Source organism: Eulemur rufifrons, chromosome 8 (genome assembly GCF_041146395.1).
Source record: "Eulemur rufifrons isolate Redbay chromosome 8, OSU_ERuf_1, whole genome shotgun sequence".
In the NCBI taxonomy this organism is placed as follows: Eukaryota; Metazoa; Chordata; class Mammalia; order Primates; family Lemuridae; genus Eulemur; species Eulemur rufifrons.
Window position 1 is genome coordinate 111,275,657 of NC_090990.1, and position 9,782 is coordinate 111,285,438.

Consider the following 9,782-nt stretch of genomic DNA (forward strand, 5'->3'; position numbering starts at 1 on the left):
AGGGGAAAAATATTTCATGTGTTTTCCTCTCCTTGTTTGGGCCAGAAATGTGAACGTCTTCTGCTTTACCTCTATTGCCATGAATTAAGTATTGAATTCCAGGAGCCCGTTCCTGCTTCGGTGAGTTGCCTACCTTAGTACCTCCCTGGTGAAGAGATCCCATATAATACTTAAGAGTATGGGCTCTGGCCTTAGACTGCTTGTATTATTAAATATGAAATGTCCAATTTTGAATCAAAAGTGTAGTTTATTATTAATATATCTCAAATAAGAAGCAGTACAATTAATCAAAGTAATGAGCCTGAACTATCAACACAGTTTTGCCATCTTAACGGTAGCTTGTTCATGCCAGCACTGAAGAAGCCTGGAGGGTGAGTGGTGATAAGAGACATTTTCCACAGCTTGTTGAGAATTGAGTAGTTTTCCTTGCAAGAAGTGGTCCAAAGCCTGGAAGATGTGGTAGTCAGTTGGTGCAAGGTCTGGTGAATACAGTGGATGACAGAGAGTTTCCAAGAGCAGATGCTATAGTTTGTGCAACATGTGGTTGAGCATTGTCTTGCAAGAGGATTGGCCTGTCTATATTGACCAATCTCAGCTGCTTAATCACAAGCATCCTCATCATTTCATCCAATTGGTTGCAGTAGACATCCACTGTAATCGATTGACCAGGTTTCTTGAAGCTGTAGTGGGCCACCAAATAGACTCCATTAGCTTCTTTTGATGACTATTTGGTTTTAGACTGTGTTTTGGCACTTCATCTTTATCCAGCCATTGTGCCAAATGCTTGAAATTGTCAAAAAGAATCCGTTTTTCATCATATGTAACAATACAGTGTAGAAATGGTTTGCCTTTATGTCATGACAGAAAAGAAAGGCAAGTTTCGAGATAATTTCTCTTCTGACACTCATTTAATTCATGTGGTTCCCATCTATCCACCTTCTTTACCTTGCTGACTTGTTTCAAATGGTCCACTGTTATTGGAATAGTAATGTCAAACCTTGCTACTAATTCACTCATAGGTTGAGATGGATTCACTTCCACTACAGCTCTCACACTCACCATGAGCTTTCAGCTCATCATTATCCACCTTGGTCTTAGGTCGCCCACATGGCTCATTTTCAAGACTGAAAGTACCAGAACAGAACTTCTCAAACCATCAACGACAGAGTGTGCGTTCGTTAGTCACATCCTTCCCAAACACTTCATTGATATTTCGAGCTGCTTGTGCGGCATTGGTTCCATGCATGACAGAAATCATAAATAACATGAATTTTTGACTTATCCATGGATTCAAAAAAACTGCTCTAAAAAAATTAAAAAGATAATCACAAGCCAAAACTTGCATTTGAAAGACTGAGGATGTACCTTCACTATAAAAATAAGAAGTGTCAAAGTGAAACGTCAGAGACATCAACTGTCAAACTTAGTACTTAAAGAAATCATTTCATACTTAATAACCTAATATAACTCAGGCTTCTTGAATAAGCTCCTCAGCCTCTCTAAGACTCAGGTTTCTTTTCTGATACCATTTCTTACTTCACTGAGATGTTCTGAGGGTTATATCAAATAACCTATGTGAAGTATTTTGTAAGAAATAAACAAAGGCTCTGAACTACGGTAAAAGGAAGACGAGAGGTGTTCAATGCCTAATAAGTGTGGTAAGAATATGTTATACACACTTTATTTGCTAGCCATCAGTTTTTGAATGATACGTTATTGCATACCAGACCTGTTATTAGAATATTAAATGATAGTTGACTTGTTTACTGGGTAGGCTAAGAAATGAATTTTAAAGCCCAAAAGGTCTAGACCCGAGGAAAGATATATTGTACAAGTAGTAATCATCTGATTCTAGAAAATCTGTCTCCAAGTTGAGGGATTTCACAGTAGAAAATTATGTGCAAATATTTTCTTTTCATTGACTAAAGAGCTTCTCTGTCTTCACTTATATCTCAAGGGTAGAAATTTTTGGCCGAAGATGGGGCCAGAATTCCCTAGCATCATTACTAAATCATTAATAGACTTTTCTTATGATTGCCATCTTTCTTCCTCTGTTGCTAAGTTGTAACTTATCTGTGATATAAAAGACGTTCTCTATGATGTCTTTTAGAAGACACAGTCTTTCTCTCTCTCTCTTTTTTTTTTTTTTTTTAAGAGACAGGGTCTCACTATGTTGCCCAGGCTGGAGTGCAGTAGCTAATCACAGACATATTCACAGCTCATTGGAGCCTGGAACTCCTGGGCTCAAGGAGTCTTCTGCTTCAGCTTCCCGAGTACCTGGGACTATAGGCGTGCACCATTGCACCAGGCTAAGGCATCCTATTCTAACCATAACCTTAATACATTTTATACACTTTTTCTTTTTTCTTTCCTTTTTAAAATAAAACTCTTCAGGAATCATAAAATTCTGATGAGACAAATGGCCTTAAGGCTCTCGCTGATTGCTTTCTTTCCACATCTAATTATTAAAGGTAGAGCTTTGAGGACTTTCGCCAACCATAGAGACTGGCACATATTCTACATAAGATTTGGTTTTCATGATATGATTGGAAGATTTATAAATCACTGTACCCAAAATTTGCAAGTAGCTGGCTCAATAATGAACATGTTTTTTCTAAAATTAATGTTATACATTTTCAAATTAAACTTTTTGTAGAATTCTTATCTACTCTTATTTATTTGCTTATTTTAGATACCAAACTACTATAAAATTATAAAGAAACCAATGGATTTATCTACCGTGAAAAAGAAGCTTCAGAAAAAACATTCCCAACACTACCAAATCCCAGATGACTTTGTAGCTGATGTCCGTTTGATCTTCAAGAACTGTGAAAGGTTTAATGAGGTATGTTAGCTTCCAACCTATAGAGTCTTGGTTTGTTAGTTTTTGTTTGCTTGTTTTTTTCCCTGCTGAAAGAGTTTTCTAACTTGATTAAAAATTTTTTCTGCTAAAGTCTTGTCAAAAGTAAAATCTAATTGTATTCACAGCTCCAACGAAGAAAGTTTATATGTATAATTTGGAGTGTACACTTAAATATAATAAGATTTATATTTTTGAGTATCCCTTCCTAAACGAGTTGAGGGTTGAATTAAGTATGGAAAATAGTCTGTAGTTTAGTATGTTTTGTGGGTAATGATAAACAGCCTGAATTTGGGGTACATTTAGGAAAGGTATCTGTACCCTTTTCATTGGATTTTATTATTTACCACATAAATATAGAACCTTAAAATCATAAACTAAGCTCTGGTGACTTATCTTGAATAGTAGCCCAGAGTGTATAATACAGAGTTTTCTAATTTCAGCAATTTGACTTTCATTAACTTTTGGTTATACATTTTTTTTGAGGGTAAGGTTGAGCTATCCATACCTTGGAAAGAAATGTGATATATACTTCTTTCAAGGAAATTATTTTTGTTATCTTTGGGACAAAGTCTAGTCTGTTATTGTTATGGAAGGTTTTCATTATAGGAGAAGAAAATGGCATTTAAGGAGAATTCACAGTCTTGAAAAGATCAATACTCTAATCTTTTCTCTGTTGCTGATAAAATTTGAGTGCCATATTACTATTGCTAGAATAAATCACATCAAATCCTTTAAAGTGTACCTATCCATAGCTACCTCTGGAAGCATCCAGGTGGTATTTTAGAATTAAAAACAAAACAATACAGGAATGTTCTGGAAAAAGAAAAAAGAAAAAACAAAAAAATCCTCATAAGGTGAAAATTCTAAGTCACCTTTATAGCAATACAATAACAGAGAAAATTAGTAAAATCTCACTAATTTGACGTTAAATTTAAAAGAACAGTTCCACATTCTATCTTATTTTTTAATGCAGTTAGATTATTTTCAAGTAAATATTGCTTTCATGAACTATAGTTGATAAGAGGATAACCCTGCCTTAGTACTAGTTAAATAATTTATGATTAACATTGCCAAACAGATAGAATTCCAATGAAGTGGTTTGTTGAAAGTTTGACAGTTTTTTAAAGCAACATTTCTTACATTATTTGCTTTACAAAATTTTTCTCTTGAATAGATTGATGTATTCAGACCAGTTCCTATTCAGATTGACCTCAATAATTTGAAATGAGACAATTACTGAGGTTTCACAGTAGCTTTAGTAACAGAGCTTTGTAAAGAAAATGGTTCCATGTTCTGTAGAATTTTAGAAAGCACTTAATCTGGTTATAGCAATTTGTTCTCCCTAGTATGGCTGACTTTCGTCGCCAATCCTGTGCAGTCTCATAACTTTAGAAAGGATTATAATTTCCCTTTTTTTTTTTTTGACTCTGGTATCCTTTTTAGATGATGAAAGTTGTTCAAGTTTATGCAGACACACAAGAGATTAATTTGAAGGTAAGCTTTTCAGACCATGCAAACTTGGTGAAGGAATATGCATTACCAATAGGTGAATATTCCTATCTTTTGCTTGCAGGCTGATTCAGAAGTAGCTCAGGCAGGGAAAGCAGTTGCATTGTACTTTGAAGATAAACTCACAGAGATCTACTCAGACAGGACCTTCGCACCTTTGCCAGAGTTTGAGCAGGAAGAGGATGATGGTGAGGTAACTGAGGACTCTGATGAAGACTTTATACAGCCCCGCAGAAAACGCCTAAAGTCAGATGAGAGACCAGTACATATAAAGTAAAATGACATGGATTTAAATCAATTGTTTAAAAAAAAAAAAAAAAAGAAAAAGAAAAGGAAAAAAACAGAAAACTTTTATTTAAGTGTTGCTGGAATATCCTGCCTACAGTGGGCACCTCCTTGAAGAAGCTGATAGCTTTTACACAGTATTAGATTGAAATAATGGAGAGAAAACATATTCTTATCAAGGAAGGGGAGAGAACTCTATTTACAACTTTAAAGGAAAAACTAAAAGAAAAAGTGAAATGATGTGAGCGATTCTGTTACTAATGAGGATGGTTCTTTGTTCAAAATGGCAAATGTTGATCATGTGGAATTGATTGGTACACGATACTGTGGATGTATAAGTAAATACTTGAGGCTCATGTTGCTTGATAAATTGTCTTTTTGGACTAGGTCGCACAGTTATTAAAAATTTTTAAGCCTCCCCCTCCACATACATACATACTGAGTTGTTTTCTAGTTAAAAATACTTCAGAGTAGCTCAGATTCCACTTTAATGTCAGTGCAGATGTGCACTGAATTATGCCATTATATTTTTTCTCATTTTAATGCTGTTGGGTCTTAGTTTTTAAATTCATTTAAAGAATTCAACAGTAGTTTTATTTTCTACTCATACTTAGGGTCTAGGAGACATGACCACTGGTCATGATTTAATCAGCTTCAACGATCTACTGAAGTAAAAATGGTAACTTTTCAATAGTGGATCATGTAGAGTTGTAGTAGTCATTTCCAGAAAACACTTCCAAACAGTTGCACTTCCCAATTAAATCATGTGATCATGCAGTTATTCCCATGAAAGGCAGAATGTTTGTTTCAAAATTAATCTAGTTTTCTGTACATTTAAATTTGAGAAGGTGACAACTGGCTCTTATCCAGTCTTCCTTCATATCAGTTTTCTGATAGACCACTATTGGCAAACAGTTATCTGTCAACTACCAAATGTGTAAAATTTTCTGTATTTCACTTTGTCTTATTTGTAAATAGTGAACTAAAACTTCTGGCAGATCAGCAACATTTGCTGAGCCTGTTTTTTAAGCTAATGTGTATTCTTACTAATGTTCCTATCAAGAATGGATTTGTAATATATGCTGTCTATTTCTAATGTTCACATTCATATTTTGAGGTTCTATCTTATTTTAATAGAGAACAGACTTCTCAAAAAATCTTCAGAAGCAGCTTATTATTGAAATATCAAAATATTGAAATAAACCCGGTGGGGTTAGGTTACTCATCCGTCCACCAAGTGGGACATATGCATGGACTGGGGGCTTTAAGGAGTTAGAAGAGACCTGTAAGTAAATCCTGAAAATGAGCCAATCCCCACTTGAATGGTTACTGGAATAAACCCACCATTACTACCCTGATCGCAGCACCTGAGGATGAACCAACTTGGCTCTGGTTCATTTTTCTTCTTTTCATTTGTGATGCTCAAATTTAAGATACGTGTTCTAGACTGTGTACAGGCTTCTCTTTTGTTGGGTTGAAAATCTTAGTCCTACTTTTGTATGGACACATTAGAATATAAAGAGACCAAAATAGATGAATTTGCCATTAGATATTTTTCAGACGTCAGCAGATTTGTGGTAAATCATTTTCCTTTTTAAAAATTCAGTTTAATCATGTCAGACAGTAAGCTACTCAGAAAATTATTTGACATAATTGTCTAAGAGGTAAATATTTTTTAGTGCGTATTAAATCAAATAAAGTGCTATAAAGAAATTATTATACAAATTCCTTTGGGTTGTTTTTCTTTTCTTAACAAGGGGTGGTGGGTAAACAAATATGATTCAGGCCTTCTGATTATGTATTTAAATAGTATTGATTTTATTACTGCTATTGACTGACTTTATTCCCGTGCTTCCTTTTAGCTTCTCTTTCAGTTTTGTTATAAGTTAAGCTTTTAAAAATATACCAAACTATTAAATTACTTTATTCAAATTTCAAATTCCTAAGAAAGTTTTTTAATAAGAGGGAGAAAATAATTTTAAAATACTTTTACCTATGCCTATTTCCCTTTATTCTACAACATCCATGGTTTCAATTTATAAGTAGACATATATCTAAGGGAACATTTTTGGAAAGTGAGGAGTAGCAGTATAACTTTGTTTTATCAAGCCTTTGAGTTCTAATGTTTTATATTTGCTCTTCATATGAATCCTTTTTTAAAAAAATCATGGGTAATAAGTCATAAATAGATTCTGCCAGCTGGGGGGAGAAACAAATTTTAAGTAAATATTTGTCAGTATTCGGCGCCTTAAGAGATAATGTATTTTCTTAAAAACATTTCCATATTAGGAGTTTTTGGCTTTTGTTTGTTTTATTTTAAGGTTGGTTAATCAGTTTAAAACCACTTTATTGTCAATATTTAATAGGCTCCATTTCTGTTAATAGAAAATAGTTCATACTGCTGAGGAATTACTAATAATACCTATCAACAAACCATCATTGAGAAAACATACTCACTTTAGATTTCACTAAAGCTTTTTTTCTTGCACACATATCATTGTGTTTCTAAGTTGATTTATTCAGCCCTAAGATAGCTATAGTTAAAATGTTTGAAGATTTAAATTGATATTCAGATATCTTATAATGTTTTCCTATTAATTTATGTTTTAAAAAGACAAACATTGAATATCTACCAATCCCTGAAGACAGTTTGTTTGATACTCTCTTACATTTATATTCTTTGTTTAAAAGGCAGTAAATATTTTAGATTTGGAGAAATGTCCACATAATAATGTTTTCTTGAAAGCTTTTAAAGTTTTTGCCATGCTTCAGTTTACTTCTCCCATCAGAAAACTAAGAACAAAATGTTCCTCGATCTGTTCTGCTGACCTAAATTTGTGCTTTTAGCACTTGACTCAGCTCATTCATTGAATGAAGAAATTGCCTTACTAGGTGAAGCATGTGAAAGTTCCAAAGTATGGTTAGATTGTAGGTCATGCTCTATATAGAAATATCCAAACCATTGCTACACAGAAATGATTGGATTGGATCCACTGTTGAAATTATTCTTTTTGGAATCAACAAATTGATCCTTTCTGATTTTATTTCTTACGTAAGGGAATTTTAGATAATTTTATGTCTCACTTTTTATCAAAACAAGTTTTGAGATTTTTAGTTACTCCAAAGAAATGCTTTTAAAATAGAAGCAAAAGGTTTATAGTGTGCAAATTTTAGATATATCAATTACCTCAGCAGGTATCCTGCCATATAATTGTTAGTGATTAGTGTTAATAAGCCAATAGATTCAGGTCTTCCAACTATGCCCTTGGATTATGGTCTACCATATGTGATTAAATGGTCTCTTACTCCAAAATGGGAGTAGACGCTGTGGCCCCCTCTCCCTTGGCCTTTACATCCTGTGTCCATCCCTGTTCACATACAACACATGAAATATAAAAATTCTTATCAAAGTCAGCACTGCTTATTTGCATACTCAGCATTGGATCAATGAGTAGTTTTATAAAAATCCATGCTCCCAGCTCCCTTAAAGCAATCAAATTCTTAATTCATGCTATGAATTCTTAATTTATGCCATCCATATTAATGCTCTGCTGAACATGATTCAATATTTTCAAGTTGTATTACAGTTTGACCATGTACCAGACCTGGATGTTTCCTTTAATTTTTTTCTCACAGTTATCTCCTCCTTGATAAAGCAATAACACTGCTTTAAGTCTGTTGCCTAATAGCATGTCAGAATCCTCTCCTGGATGGTGATTTTATAGAAAAGTTTGTATGCATATCACCCAGTCTATCTTTTAAAAATTAAGAAATTTAAAAGTATGCTGGAGGTAATGACAATATATTGTGGCATTTTATTTTAAAAATTGGGGAAAGTTGCATATTTTTTTAAAAGTAGGTGTTTGAGTAAAAAAAAAATCGAAGGTACTTTTTTAAGGAAAAAAATTTATATGCCACAGTTTACATAGACATTTCCGATTTCAACATGTACTCTTGAATATAATGGTTTCTTTTACTTGGTCAAAATGCATGTATAGCATTTCTTTCATTTTAGTTCCTTGTGTTTGCCTATGTGGTCCTTTATATTTTTTATTGTATCTGAGAAACAAAGTTATCTTCAGAAATAAATTAATTTGGATATATTTATCATATCAAACTACAGAATGTACAAAATTAAGTTTAGCCCTTTTCCAGCCAGTGATCTTTGAAAACTAAAAATGCTATTCTTTTAAATTCACCAATTTTATATGTGGGAAGGCACTGAAATGATTTCGTAAGTGCCGCTGGCAATATTCCCTTTCAAGTGTGGCCTAAATTTCAAACTTAAGGATGGAATGCATGTCTGCTCCTGGTCTGAAACATGTAGGCATTTACTATGTTTTAAAACACAGTGAAACATGTACATAAGCCTATGAAAAAGATGTGTGCAATTTGAAAGCCTGTTAATTTTTTATGTAGACGTACCTACACATGAAAGGGTTAAATTCACAGCCTTACTAGTTGCCCAGTATTTCAATTGGTCTCCCCCCATTATTATTATTACTACTACTATTATTTTTGCACATAGTTAACTACCCTCAATATGATTCTTAAAAAGTGCTGTTTCTGTGGTATTGTATTCTCTAAATAATCATATTTAATTTTTTTAAACAAGGTTGCAGTTTCTAATTGTTCCGTTCCTGTGTTTTTGCTGGTGTGTAATAAAAGCAAGTTTTTTCTTTTCATGGTTATTTAATACATTAGCTGCCTGTAAATAATTCTTGTTATAATGCTCTGGAATGTGTTGTAGAAGTTGTATTAGATTAGTTTAAACCCTTGTTTGAAAACCACATTGTTTTGTTTATTTCTATTAAATTAGAAAATTGAAAAAGTTTTCAAATGAATTTCTTTTTTTTCCTCCTCTGTGAGATGAGACAATTTTAATTCATCAAAAAAATGTATGCTGTGTGCCAGGCACCAGATACAGTAGTGAACAGGATAAAATCTAGTCCCTGCCTTCTCAATGTTTAGACACTATGTTAGAATAATGAGTGTTACAATAGGGATTAACACAGGATACAGTCAGAATTCATAGGAAAGAATCTAACCCAAACTGTTGTCAGGAAAGAATCATTTTCACTCATAGAAGATAGGACAGTGGACCAGGCAAAGAGAGAGTGAAAAG

The 9,782-nt window shown here is 33.4% G+C and overlaps 1 protein-coding gene across 2 annotated transcripts in view; it reads left to right on the forward strand.

The window, feature by feature from the left end:
* The window catches only part of TRIM33 (tripartite motif containing 33), a 116,540-nt gene extending 107,052 nt beyond the window's left edge, over positions 1 to 9,488 (forward strand). Inside the window, exons 17-20 of one of the 2 annotated variants that reach the window (XM_069480803.1) lie at positions 46 to 120; positions 2,693 to 2,845; positions 4,307 to 4,357; positions 4,437 to 9,488. In XM_069480803.1, the coding sequence (XP_069336904.1) occupies positions 46 to 120; positions 2,693 to 2,845; positions 4,307 to 4,357; positions 4,437 to 4,649 (492 nt within the window). In that variant the 3' untranslated portion in view covers positions 4,650 to 9,488. The remainder of the gene's footprint in view (positions 1 to 45; positions 121 to 2,692; positions 2,846 to 4,306; positions 4,358 to 4,436) is intronic. The other variant, XM_069480805.1, reaches the window with a different exon arrangement.
* The last annotated feature ends 294 nt before the right edge of the window (positions 9,489 to 9,782 follow it).